This window comes from Mastacembelus armatus, chromosome 4 (genome assembly GCF_900324485.2).
Source record: "Mastacembelus armatus chromosome 4, fMasArm1.2, whole genome shotgun sequence".
NCBI lineage: Eukaryota > Metazoa > Chordata > Actinopteri > Synbranchiformes > Mastacembelidae > Mastacembelus > Mastacembelus armatus.
The window spans coordinates 12,182,798-12,197,153 of record NC_046636.1 but is presented as its reverse complement, the minus strand read 5'-3'; the positions used below and the strand labels follow the sequence as shown (position 1 = coordinate 12,197,153).

Here is a 14,356-nt window from a genome sequence, read left to right as displayed (position 1 = left end):
ATGCAGCCTTATTTAATCATTTAACTATTCACTATCATAACATGGTTCATATTTATTTTTCAGACTGCTGCACCAACCTTGACATTATGTTATGTTTTGAGGTTCAATGTGTTCACAGTATAGATATGGATGAAGCATGTACATACAATTTTTATGTGTTGATATTTTGGCATGAACCTGGTTTGTTCACTTATTGAAGCTGATATATTTTAAACTGTTTGCACCTGTTGGCAGTGAATTGAGGTTTCAAAACTACAAAATCAATGTGCAGACTGATAGATAATGACTGAGCCTTCTAATGTTTACTCAAACCATGAATCTACAATATTCTGTGGCAACATGGGGCTGCTTCTCTTTACTGGCATCAATACAGCAAACTAGTACTTTATTTTCTTTTAATATGTCAAGAAGTTACCCAGTAATGATTAATGAAGGTTACAGCTTTAGTTGAATAATAATAATAAGCACAGTTTAATATAGTTCACATTTGTATGATAATTAATATAGCTAATAATAATAATACTATATACAACTACTAATAATAGTAATACTACTACTAGTACTAATACTAATAATAATAATGATAACAATAACAACAATAATAACCAGTTTGAATTATGCGGTAAAAAACTGTCTGGTTAAAGTAGATGGCTTGAATCTAAGACACCATATTCAAATGGCCAAGATCTGCTCTGAAAACACTTTATTTGGTATGTTCACACTTCTATAAAAACATCACATATGAATCACTTAGAGGAAAAAATGTATTTGTTGCACTTCAGCATATTGTGAACATAGCCTTCAACCAGCTTCACTGTTCAGCCAGGACAAAAAGTGTTGCTATTGCTTCCAACTACAGAAAGTCAATTCCTTTAAGATTTTAAAGCTGGGTGCTGCCACATATACAGTAAAATGGGTATACCTCAGTATAGAAGAAATCTACTCAAAAGTTTCATAATACTGTTATGCCATCTAGCCTACAAATACTATCTGCCACTTCTCAAAGATCTGTGGATTTATTTGCTGTAATTGCTGGAGTAGGAATAGGTTGATGCAACTCTACAGATTTCATTAGTGTTTCATTTTTCTTGTGATATTTCTGTTGAATTCCCACTGGTTGATTTTTACCTTTTCTTTAGCAAGCTTTTATTATTAATGTTTTGTGTGCCTTTATTCCTACGAACTATTATGAGAAATACATGCAAAGTGCCAGCAAAAGGTTGACAGCATGATGAAACTGGACATTTCAAAATAAGTTGAGATGTTCTGGTTAAAGTCTCTGTTTGTTCTTTGCCTTTGCCTCATGGTACACCTCTTCAGTCTCTTATCTCATTTTTCTTGTTTGTCACGCTCTCACCCTCCCACTCTGTGTCTATATAACATCTCTGGCTGCATTGGTCTACTGTCTCTCTCTTCTGAACCATGTTGAGATTACTCATCCTTGTGCTGCTGTCCTCAGCAGTGCTGATTTGCAGTGCTGCTCCAGCTTTGGAGCCAGTAACATGCAATGAGGATAATAAAACTACAGCAGCACATCTGGCAACAAATCACATCAACGAGCATCACCACCATGGCTACAAATTCCAACTCAATGAGATCCAGGGCATCAAATTGGAAAAGGTATAAGAAAGGTATAGTTCCCTAAATTTCCATTTAGGGAAATTAAATTTCCCTAAATTTCCATTTAGGAAACTATACCTTTGTCTTCACTACATTTCAGGGGGCTTTATACTGGGGCTATTTATCACTGTATCTGAAAGCTGGAGTTACTATTATTCCATTACTATATTCACCAAGAAATAACAGAAAAGAAAGAAGAAAACAGCCAGGGACACATGTAATATTATTAATAGCTTTACAGATTTCAAACAGTTTGTTTTTTCAATTGTATTTGTGTCACACAATTTTATTCTTTCAGCCCTCCTTTATTTTTGTAAATTGATCCCCAAATATGAAAACCCCTAGAACTTGTAACACATTTTAGGTGCTAATTAAAGCCTGATTCCAGTATCAGTACTAAGAGTCCCTAATGATCCTTGTTATATCAGAACAAATCTTTTCACTTGTTTCATCTGAGTACACTTTCAGGTCTGTGTGGGTGGTATAGATGGTGTAACTTGTGTTTTAGACATCCTTTTGAGCCTGCTGTTAGTTTTGTTGACCTTACAATTACAGCTTATACCTTTTGTACTGGTACATGGACATTGGTGATGTGTATTTATGTCCGGTCTTTGGCTGACCAACTTAAGAACTTTATGTTGGATGGGATGTGGGCAACATTTAGATTCAATTCAATTAAATTCAGTTTATTTGTATATTACCAAATCACAATATCACATATCATTTGAAGCCACTTGACAAAGAACAAAAAAAGTGATTTATTGCTCTTACTGTTTTCAGGAAGATGACGGCTGTAGTGTCCAGATGCAGTTGGACCTTTTGGAGACAAAGTGCCATATTGTCAACCCCAAAGAGTATGAGGACTGTGAGCTCCGTGAAGATCATGCCCGGGTAAAATTAAACCATCTATTTAATCAAATTCCCCTTTTCCAAACATCACAATGTTCTACAGCCGGAATGTGATGATTTTAACAAATTTCCTGTAATGAAGACCGAGGCATCTGCACTAAAATGTTGCTGTCTTTGTGTGACTGTAGGCAGTGATGGCCAACTGTACCGTTATGATGACTGTAAAAACTGGAGATGCCAAAGTCATCAAATATAACTGCGACACGCAACAAGGTGGCCTTCTCTTCTGTATCCAAACCCGACAGATTATTTTTACAACAGATAAACTGTTTACACGAAGAGTAACATTTTTATAGTTTTCCATGTCTACAATAACACTGCACTTGGCAGCTACAGTATCGTTATGGTTGGGAAAAGTTTTTTTTTTATGGTAAAGCAACTAAAAATACTGGTGTTTGGCCTGGAGAGGTATGCAGACCAATTCCTGCTGATATTGTGTGAGAGGCAGAGTGCACCCTGAATTGATCACTAGTCCGTCACATGGCTGACATACAGTATAGATACAAACAAACACACCTACAGACACTTTAGAGTCACCAATTAATCTAACCCTAACCTGCATGTATGAACTTGTGGAGAAAGCCAGAATACCTAGAGAAAACCCACTGGGAGAACATGCAAATTCCACATAGATAGATCCTGGGCCAAGGGGATATGAACCCTAACTGTCATGCTGTCTATGTGTCACTACGTAATAGCTCACACATTCCTTTTCATACTATGGAACTCTCACAAAGCAGAGACACTATAACATTAATTCTGTGTATTTGCAGTAAAATCTAACATGGAGATGGCCAGAATGTGCCCTGATTGTCCCACCCTGATGCCACTTAACAGCCCTGAAGGTCTCACGTCTGTTAATGAAGCTGTCAAACAATTCAACCAGAACACCACAAACCAGCACTACTATGTTCTGCAGGAAGTGGGGCGGATAAGCTCAGCGGTATAGAAAATCTGTTTCTCACACAGTCACACACTCATGTGCATGCACAATGCAGTCCTTAAAGTTTCTTCTTTTTTATTTACCGCAGACAGAGGGATTAATTATTTTAGCAAAGAAACCATAATCAAACACTGCAGAAATGTTTGTATCAGTGTTTTAATTTATGTACAGAAGTATATGTTTGCAACTATTTAAAACATCATCCTACCTTGGCACATCTGTATGCCATCTTTGAAACTCTGCATTTTCCCTTTGTTTACTCTTTCTTCCTTCTCTTTCAGTACATAATGACAACAGGAATGAACTACTATGCTGAATTTGTCCTAGTCGAGACTCATTGTCCAATGGGATCCAGAATCATTCCTGAGGCATGCAAGCCCCTTTGCCATGACAGAGCTGTAAGTACAACTCATACTGCATAAAAAGAAACTTTGAAAAATTCAGAGCAACAGATACAACACAGTACATGTTATGTACTGAATTTAAAAGTTTGTATGAAGAGTTTTAGTTTCATTAACCTCTTAGGACCTGGCGTCCACATGCGTGCACATCACATTTAGGGTTATATTACCACATCATGTCAAAAGATGATGCTTAGTTTTTATACTTATCAAGGTCCAATAAGCCCAAATAGCAAAGAGAAATAAAAAATGCATATCAAACTAGAGCTTGGGTCTTAAGAGGTTAATCATCCTTGAGATGTGCCTAGAATTTGACTAGAGTGGCTATTGTACTTGTGACTATAAGGCACACACACTGAAGGTTGGGACAAAACCAGTACATGAAGTCCAAGGAACTGTATGTATGTCTTTGCAGTAAAAATGTGGTATGACATGAACAGGACATTTCTATAAAACCAATTCTAAAGTTCCAAGTGTTCCCAGTGGCCAGAAATTGTGAAATGGAAGAAGTCTGGGCAGAACGGTAGATTGGTGGTTAGCACTGTTGCCTCACAGCAAGAAGGTTCCTGGTTCAAAACCTGGCAGGGGCCTTTCTGTGTGGAGTTTGCATGTTCTCCCTGTGTTACCTATCTCAGTGGGTTTTCTTTGGGTACTCTGGTTTCCTCCCACAGTCAAAAAACATGTATGTCAGGTTGATTGGTGATTCTAAATTGTCCGTGTAAGTGTGTGCAGTCTTTATGTGTAAATTACAGGGACTGTTAATATTCAATTCAATTCAATTCAATTCAATTCAATTTATTTGTATAGTGTCAAATCACAATACAAATCATCTCAAGACACACAAAAACAAAAAACAAAACAAATCCCTTATGAGCAAGCACTTGGCGACAGTGGAGAGGAAAAACTCCCCTTAATGGAAGCGGATCCAACTCACCACCAGGTGGTGATCATTTGACAACTCTGCCCCTCTCTTCACCCAAGTGTCCAAGACATACGGCCAAAGGTCTGACGACACGACTACAAAGTCGATCATTGACCTCCAGCCTAGGGTGTCCTGGTGCCATGTGCACTGATGGACACCCTTATGCTTGAACATGGTGTTCGTTATGGACAAGCTGTGACTAGCGCAGAAGTCCAGCAACAGAACACCACTTGGGTTCGTATCGGGGAGACCATTCCTCCCAATCACACCCCTCCAGGTTTCACTGTCGCTGCCCACGTGAGCATTGAAGTCCCCCAACAGAATTATGGAGTCTCCAGTAGGAGCACCTTTCAGCACCCCCCCCCCCTGAGAGACTCCAAAAAGGTCAGGTACTCTCATAGGTCTCTCACTGTTGTTTCGGCCTATGGACCGAACAACAGTGAGAGACCTATGCCTGACCCAAAGGCGCAGGGAAACGACCCTTTCACTCTGGGGGGAAAACTCCAACACATGGCGGCTAAGGTGGGGAGCTATGAGCAAGCCCACACCAGCTCGCCGCCTCTCACCGCGTGCAACTCCAGAGTAGAAGAGAGTCACTGCCTGATCCACTAGTCACCGGCCCCTTATGGATCCTCCATTGGGTGGTGGGTCCACAGAAGGGTGGCCCCTCGTCGCTCTTTCGGGCTTTGCCCTGCTGGGCCCCTTGGGGGGGAGACCCAGACACCAATGGGCCCCAACCCCAGGCCTGGCTTCAGGGTGGAGCCTCGGCTTCGCCATGCCAGGCGACATCACGGTCCTTGATTTTTGCTTCATAAGAGGTCAGTGAAAAACTCCCTTTAACGGAAGAAAAAACCTCCAGCAGAACCAGGCTCAGTTTGGGCGGCCATCTGCCTTGATCGCTTGGGGTGAGTGGATAGAGCAGAGAGAAAAGAACAGCAACAATAAACAACAAATAGACACTGCAGGTTGGTGGGGCCAGTAACTGCACATCAGCGATACACAGCTCCAGGTCCGAGGACACTTGCAGAAGGTACAGAGAGAGAGAACAGAGAGAGAGGGAGAGAGCACAAACTAGGGGAGAGAGAGAGAGCACAAGGTTAGTGACATTCAATGGTGGAATATACATGCGAGGGGGGAAGAGAGGAAGAGAGGGGAAGGGAAGGGAGTGTTAGGGTTAGGGTAGGGGAGCTCAGTGCACCGATGGTCCTCGGGCAGTCTAGGCCTATAGCAGCATAAATAAGGGATGGTTCAGGGTTGCCTGAAGCCAGCCCTAACTATACGCTTGGTCAAAGAGGAAGGTTTTAAGTCTAGCCTTAAAAGTATAGAGAGTGTCTGCCTCCTGAACCCAGGCTGGGAGCTGGTTCCGCAGGAGAGGAGCTTGATAGCTAAACGCTTTGCCTCCAATTCTGCTTTTGGAAACTCTGGGAACCACAAGTAGACCTGCACTCTGAGAGCGAAGTGGTCTATTGGGATAATATGGTACTATGAGGTCTTTAAGGTATGAAGGAGCTTGATCATGAAGGGATTTGTATGTGAGAAGAAGGATTTTAAATTCAATTCAATTCAATTCAATTCAATTTTATTTGTATAGTGCCAAATCACAATACAAATCATCTCAAGGCACTTTACAAAAACTAAAACTAAAAACCCAACAATTCCCTTATGAGCAAGCACTTGGCGACAGTGGAGAGGAAAAATCTCCCTTTAACGGAAGAAAAAAACCTCCAGCAGAACGGGCTCAGTTTGGGCGGCCATCTGCCTCGACCGGTTGGGGTGAGTGGATAGAGCAGAGAGAAAAGAACAGCAACAATAAACAACAAATAGACACTGCAAGTTGGTGGGGCCAGTAACTGCACATCAGCGATAAACAGCTCCAGGACCAGGGACACCTGCAGAAGGTACAGAGAGAGAGAGAGAGAGAGAGAGAGGGAGGGAGAGAGCACAAACTAGGGGAGAGAGAGAGCACAAGGTTAGTAACATTCAATGGTGGAATATACATGAGGTGGGAGAGAAGGGGGGGGGGTAGGGGAGCTCAGTGCACCGATGGTCCTCGGGCAGTCTAGGCCTATAGCAGCATAACTAACTAAGGGATGGTTCAGGGTTGCCTGAAGCCAGCCCTAACTATATGCTTTGTCAAAGAGGAAGGTTTTAAGTCTAGCCTTAAAAGTACAGAGAGTGTCTGCCTCCTGAACCCAGGCTGAGAGCTGGTTCCACAGGAGAGGAGCTTGATAGCTAAAGGCTCTGCCTCCCATTCTGCTTTTGAGAACTCTGGGAACCACAAGTAGGCCTGCACTCTGAGAGCGAAGTGGTCTACTGGGATAATATGGTACTATGAGGTCTTTAAGGTATGAAGGAGCTTGATTATGAAGGGATTTGTATGTGAGAAGAAGGATTTTAAATTCTATTCTATATTTTACAGGGAGCCAATGAAGAGAAGCTAATATAGGAGAAATATGATCTCTCTTGCTAGTTCTTGTCAGGACTCTGGCTGCGTCATTCTGGATTAACTGGAGGCTTTTTAGGGAGATACTGGGACATCCAGATAGTAATGAGTGACAGTAATCTAGCCTTGAGGTAACAAATGCATGGACTAGTTTGCGCAGTTGAAAGAAGGCAGTTCTAGAGATTTGTTTTATGTGTGAGTTAAAGGACATGTCCTGGTCAAAAATAACTCCAAGGTTTTTCACAGTAGTGCTGGAGGCCAGGGCTATGCCATCTAAAGTAGCTATAATTTTAGAAAAGTTATTTCTGAGGTTTTTAGGTCCAAATACAATAACTTCTGTTTTCTCTGCATTGAAAAGTAGAAAGTTACTGGTCATCCATATGTAGGTCCAATATGTAAACTAAATCTAAATCACAGCAAAATGTGGAAAATATGTCTGAATATAAACAGCAGTTTACATGTACAGTGGGGCAAAAAAGTCAGCCACCAATTGTGCAAGTTCTCCCACTTAAAAAGATGAGAGAGGCCTGTAATTTTCATCATAGATATACCTCAACTATGAGAGACAAAATGAGAAAAAAGAAAAAAAATCCAGAAAATCTGATTTTTAAAGAATTTATTTGCAAATTATGGTGGAAAATAAGTATTTGGTCAATAACAAAAGTTCATCTCAATACTTTGTTATATACCCTTTGTTGGCAATGACAGAAATCAAACATTTTCTGTAAGTCTTCACATGGTTTTCACACACTGTTGCTAGTATTTTGGCCCATTCCTCCATGCAGATTTCCTCTAGAGCAGTGATGTTTTGGGGCTGTCGCTGGGCAACACGGCCTTTCAACTCCCTCCAAAGATTTTCTATGGGTTGAGATCTGAAGACTGGCTAGGCCACTCCAGGACCTTGAAATGCTTCTTACGAAGCCACTCCTTCGTTACCCGGGCGGTGTGCTTGGGATCATTGTCATGCTGAAAGACCCAGCCACGTTTCATCTTCAATTCCCTTGCTGATGGAAGGAGGTTTTCACTCAAAATCTGACGATACATGGCCCCATTCATTCTTTCCTTTACATGGATCAGTCATCCTGATCCCTTTGCAGAAAAACAGCCCCAAAGCATTATGTTTCCACCCCCATGCTTCACAGTAGGTATGGCGTTCTTTGGATGCAACTCAGCATTCTTTCTCCTCCAAACACGACGAGTAGAGTTCTTACCAAAAAGTTCTATTTTGGTTTCATCTGCCCATATGACATTCTCCCAATCCCCTTCTGGATCATCCAAATGCTCTCTAGCAAACTTCAGACGGGCCTGGACATGTACTGGCTTAAGCAAGGGGACATGTCTGGCACTGCAGGATTTGAGTCCTTGGTGGCATAGTGTGTTACTGATGGTAGCCTTTGTTACTTTGGTCCCAGCTCTCTGCAGGTCATTCACTAGGTCCCCCCGTGTGGTTCTGGGAGTTTTGCTCATCTTGTGATCGTTTTAACCCCATGGGGTGAGATCTTGCGTGGAGCCCCAGATCGAGGGAGATTATCAGTGGTCTTGTATGTCTTCCATTTTCTAATAATTGCTCCCACAGTTGATTTCTGCACACCAAGCTGCTTACCTATTGCAGATTCAGTCTTCCCAGCCTGGTGCAGGTCTACAATTTTGTTTCTGGTGTCCTTTGACAGCTCTCTGCTTTTGGCCATAGTGGAGTTTGGAGTGTGACTGTTTGAGGTTGTGGACAGGTGTCTTTTATACTGATAACGAGTTCAAACAGGTGCCATTAATACAGGTAATGAGTGGAGGACAGAGGAGCCTCTTACAGAAGAAGTTACAGGTCTGTGAGAGCCAGAAATCTTGCTTGTTTGTAGGTGATCAAATACTTATTTTCCACCATAATTTGCAAATAAATTCTTTAAAAATCAGACAATGTGATTTTCTGGATTTTTTTTCTCATAGTTGAGGTATACCTATGATGAAAATTACAGGCCTCTCTCATCTTTTTAAGTGGGAGAACTTGCACAATTGGTGGCTGACTAAATACTTTTTTGCCCCACTGTAGCTCTTGTAGGTCAATGTATATTTTCACTTGTTACAAATACAACAAATCATTGATGAAACCAATCATCAACATCAACAATAAAGCTTCAAGCAAAAGTTTTCTGTTAGGTGTCGGACAGTTTTCCCCACCTTAAAATAAGACTGCACATAACCCTCAGATTGTACAATTATGTGTGTCAAATGTCATTTGTACAATTCATTATTTAAAATGTGCTAAGAAATGTTTTTTCTATATTATGTTCCCACCTGTGCATGTGATTGTTAACCCACAACCCTTTAAAAGCAAGGTTTTCAGTTTTCTATCTGCAAACATCAATCAGTTACTGTCATTTAGCATACATCTGCATAACCATAAAACAGCTATTGTTAAATCTCTTCAAGAAACAATCCCACTGCGCTCTAATCACAGGTCCATTTTGAATCTTTCTTTTGTTGATAATGATGAACTACTTGGTGATAAAACAATTGGGAAGGAAGTACTACAGTAGTTTAGGTCTTTTATGACTTATCAATACTATGTACCATTTGACATTCATACCTCTGAGTGCTATACTACAATTTATTTAATTTTTTTATAGCTTTCTTATAAACAGACCAGTTGTTCGTGTTTTACAATGTTCTTTGAACCTTAACTCATGCTATTGGTTTTTAGAAATGGTTTATATTTTTTCTCTGGTCAATGTAATTAACAAAAACAATGAGCACATAGACATGATACAGTCCATAGGTCTATTGAATTCTTTCACCACTGCTTAGATCAATTTTGTGTTATTAATATCTGGATGTCTCAAAACCATAAAACAAAGGGTCTGATTATAGGTAGCCAATAGATATGACACTGTCTAAAACATGGTACCTTTGAAAACCTGTCAGAAATCTGTGTTTGACAGTGATTTCAATTTCAAGGATCATATTACTAATGAGTGCAAATCCAGTTTGTGAAATGCTCTACTGATAGCAAGAACAAATGTCATGTTCTGGTGTCACCATGATTAAATTACTCATGAACACTATTACATTTCTACAAGTACAAAACACTGCTGCACAAACATGAGAGATCATTCATTAGATTTTCAATCAAGATTTAGAGCACATCATAGTACAGAAAAAGCACTGTTAAAAGTCACCAACGATCTTCTCTTAGCCTCAGATAATGGACTTGTTTCTATACTTGTCCTCCTAGACCTTAGTGCTGCATTTGACACTATTGATCACAACATTTTATTACAGAGACTGGAGCATGTGACTGCTATCAGAGGAACAGCGTTAAAATGGTTCCAATCCTCTTTATCGGACAGATTCCAGTTTGTTCATGTCCATGATGAACCTTCCACACGAACAAAAGTTAGATATGGAGTTCCACAAGGCTCTGTGCTAGGACCGATTCTGTTCACCCTATACATGCTTCCTTTAGGCTATGTCATTAGGAAGCACTCTATTAATTACCACTGCTATGCAGATGACACTCAGTTGTATCTACTTATTAAACCTGTTAACACAAACCAGTTAACCAGACTTCAAGTGTGTCTAACTGACATAAAGGCCTGGATGACCAGTAACTTTCTACTTTTAAATTCAGAGAAAACAGAAGTTATTGTATTTGGGCCTAAAAACCTCAGAAATATCTTTTCTAAAATTATAGGTACTCTAGATGGCATAGCCCTGGCCTCTAGCACTACTGTGAAAAACCTTATTTTTGACCAGGACATGTCCTTTAACTTATACATAAAACAAATCTCTAGAACTGCCTTCTTTCACCTGCACAACATTTCCTGTCTCAACATCCTGTCTCAAAATGATGCAGAAAAACTAGTCCATGCATTTGTTACCTCAAGGCTAGATTACTGTAACTCATTATTATCTGGATGTCCCAGTATCTCCATAAAAAGCCTCCAGTTAATCTAGAATACCGCAGCCAGAGTCCTGACAGGAACTAGCAAGAGAGATCATATTTCTCCTATATTGGCTTCTCTTCCTTGGCTCCCTGTAAAATACAGAATAGAATTTAAAATCCTTCTCTTCACATACAAATCCCTTCATGATCAAGCTCCTTCATACCTTAAAGACCTCATAGTACCATATTATCCCAATAGACCACTTCGCTCTCAGAGTGCAGGTCTACTTGTGGTTCCCAGAGTTTCCAAAAGCAAAATGGGAGGCAGAGCCTTTAGCTATCAAGCTCCTCTCCTGTGGAACCAGCTCCCAGTCTGGGTTCAGGAGGCACACTCTCTGTACTTTTAAGGCTAGACTTAAAACCTTCCTCTTTGACCAAGCGTATAGTTAGGGCTGGCTTCAGGCAACCCTGAACCATCCCTTATTTATGCTGCTATAGGCCTAGACTGCCCGAGGACCATCGGTGCACTGAGCTCCCCTACCCTAACCCTAACACTCCCTTCCCTTCCCCTCTCTTCCTCTCTTCCCCCCTCGCATGTATATTCCACCATTGAATGTCACTAACCTTGTGCTCTCTCTCTCCCCTAGTTTGTGCTCTCTCCCTCTCTCTCTGTTCTCTCTCTCTGTACCTTCTGCAGGTGTCCCTGGTCCTGGAGCTGTATATCGCTGATGTGCAGTTACTGGCCCCACCAACCTGCAGTGTCTATTTGTTGTTTATTGTTGCTGTTCTTTTCTCTCTCCTCTATCCACTCACCCTAACCGGTCGAGGCAGATGGCCGCCCAAACTGAGCCTGGTTCTGCTGGAGGTTTTTTCTTCCATTAAAGGGAGCTTTTCCTCTCCACTGTCGCCAAGTGCTTGCTCATAAGGGATTTGTTGGGTTTTTAGTTTTAGTAAAGTGCCTTGAGATGATTTGTATTGTGATTTGGCGCTATACAAATAAAATTGAATTGAATTGAATCACATCACTTCAGTTCTTGAATCCTTCCAGTGATTATCTGTCTTTTAAAATTGATTTTAAGAAGCTTCTTTTAGTGTCTCCATAGTGTTGCCCCATTTTAATTCACAAATTTTTATCAGATGTCTAGATCTTCTTCTTTTCCTTTCGGCTCTTCCCTTCAGGGGTCTCCACAGCGAATCATCTGCCTCCATTTAACCCTATCCTCTCTATCCTCCTCACCCACACCAACTATCCTCATGTCCTCCTTCACTACATCCAAGAACCTCCTCTTTGGTCTTCCTCTAGGCCTCCTTCCTGGCAGCTCTAACCTCAGCATCCTTTTACCAATAAATTCACTCTCCCTCCTCTCCAAGTCCAAACCATCTCAATCTGGCTTCCCTGGCTTTTTCTCCAAAACATCTAACATGAGCTGTCCCTCTGATGTACTCATTCCTGATCCTATCCATCCTCGTCACTCCCAGAGAGAACCTCAACATCTTCAGCTCTGCTACCTCTAGCTCCGCTTCCTGTCCTGTTCTCAGTGCCACTGTGTCTAAACCATACAACATTGCTGGTCTCACCACTGTCATGTACACCTTTCCTTTCATTCTTGCTGACACTCTTTTGTCACACATCACACCTGACATTTTCCTCCACCTGTTCAAACCTGTTTTTACGTCTCTTCACGTCTTTTCCACTCTCCGTTGCTCTGGACTGTTGACCCTAGGTACTTAAAATCCTCCACCTTCTTCACCTCTACTCCCTGTAACCTCACCGTTCTACTTGAGTCCCTCTCATTTACACACATGTACTCTGTTTTACTGTGGCTAAGCTTCATTCCTCTCCTTTCCAGAGCAAACTTCCACCTCTCTAGATTTTCCTCCACCTGCTCCCTGCTCTGAGTACAGATGACAATGTCATCTGCAAACATCATGGTCCACGGAGATTCCTGTCTAACCTCATCTGTCAGCCTGTCCATCACCACAGCAAACAAGAAGGGGCTCAAAGCTGATCCTTGGTGCAGTCCCACCTCCACCTTGAACTCCTCTGTCACACCTACAGCACACCTCACCACTGTCTTACAGCTCTCATACATGTCCTGCACCACTCGAACATACTTCTCTGCCACTCCAGACTTCCTCATACAAAACCACAGCTCCTCTCTCGGCACCTTGTCATACGCTTTGATAATCTGAATAATTACCTCCCTGAACTCTCAGTGTGGCTGATTCACTTTAAACTTTTAAGAGTCTTCAAAACATACAGGAGTCTAACACCTAGCTTAGAGTGAAAGTCCTTGATAAGAGCTAGACAGATCCTTTTGTTTGATAGTACAACTTTGAATGGGCTTTTGTGTAATATCTTTCGCTATTGGACATGATGTTTTCTATTTTGTCTAATTGTCACTCTCTCCTCTCTCTAAAGCATCATGCTTTCTGCCATTCATCTTATTCCAGAACAAATGGGCTTGGGTCAGTTGGATGTGAATTCTATCCCCCACTGGTGAGTCCACATTATAAAAACATGTTCATTTAATGTACTTCATGCCAACAATAACAGTATCTTGTTATATTCACTGTATCAGCTACGTCTGTTAGTCTGAAGTCCAGTATAAAAACCTGAGGTTAATTAAATTAGACTTTAAATAACTGTTCTCTGGCTCTCTTCTGAAAAGAACACTACTGCCCTTGGCCCTGGTGAGCGAGAGCCCATATGTAGGCACCACCATCATAGAGGCCCTCCTCATCATGGTCCCCCTCCTCATGCTCATGGTCACCCTCCTCATGCTGGCAATGAAGGATCGCTCCCCCATGCTCATGGTAAAGGACATCATTCCCATGCTGATGGTGAAGGATCCTGCCTAAAGGTTCATGGTAAAGGGCACCATTCCCATGCTGATGATGAAGGTTCCTGTCCACACGCACATGGTAAACACCGCCCTAATGCTAATGGTCAAGTACCCCCTCCCCCTGCTGGCGGTCAAGGACCTCCTCCCCATGCTGGCGGTCATAAACCCCCACCTGGCCAAGACCGGCCACACCCCCACTACCACCACTTCCATCCGTGTCATGGTCTCTTGACTAATATTGACCCAGCTTTGCACCCCATTTGCCCCTGGCCTCATACTGAACCCCACCCAAACCCAAAACCGAATCAGTCCTGAACTACAGTCAATCAATAAGCCATGTCTGTTTTAGCTGTTCAGAAGATTTCTCTTGGAGTCTTCAATGTTTGTACAAAATG

The 14,356-nt window shown here is 41.6% G+C and overlaps 1 protein-coding gene across 1 annotated transcript; it reads left to right on the top strand.

Moving 5' to 3' along the window:
- The first annotated feature begins 1,408 nt into the window (after nucleotides 1-1,408).
- Nucleotides 1,409-14,301, top strand: ahsg1 (alpha-2-HS-glycoprotein 1). The gene is made up of 7 exons (XM_026323577.2): nucleotides 1,409-1,620; nucleotides 2,401-2,511; nucleotides 2,658-2,742; nucleotides 3,303-3,472; nucleotides 3,754-3,870; nucleotides 13,538-13,615; nucleotides 13,788-14,301. Exons 1-7 carry the CDS (start codon nucleotides 1,423-1,425, stop codon nucleotides 14,274-14,276), a joined length of 1,248 nt encoding a protein of 415 aa, XP_026179362.1. The 5' UTR covers nucleotides 1,409-1,422; the 3' UTR covers nucleotides 14,277-14,301.
- The last annotated feature ends 55 nt before the right edge of the window (nucleotides 14,302-14,356 follow it).

Bases quoted from the DNA above. Each gene is read 5' to 3' on its own strand.
- ahsg1 (XM_026323577.2), top strand. From the start codon at position 1,423: ATGTTGAGATTACTCATCCTTGTGCTGCTGTCCTCAGCAGTGCTGATT. The intron at 2,743-3,302 runs GTGGCCTTCTCT...GTGTATTTGCAG, and splicing joins TAACTGCGACACGCAACAAG to TAAAATCTAACATGGAGATG. The intron at 3,473-3,753 runs GTATAGAAAATC...CTTCTCTTTCAG, and splicing joins TGGGGCGGATAAGCTCAGCG to TACATAATGACAACAGGAAT.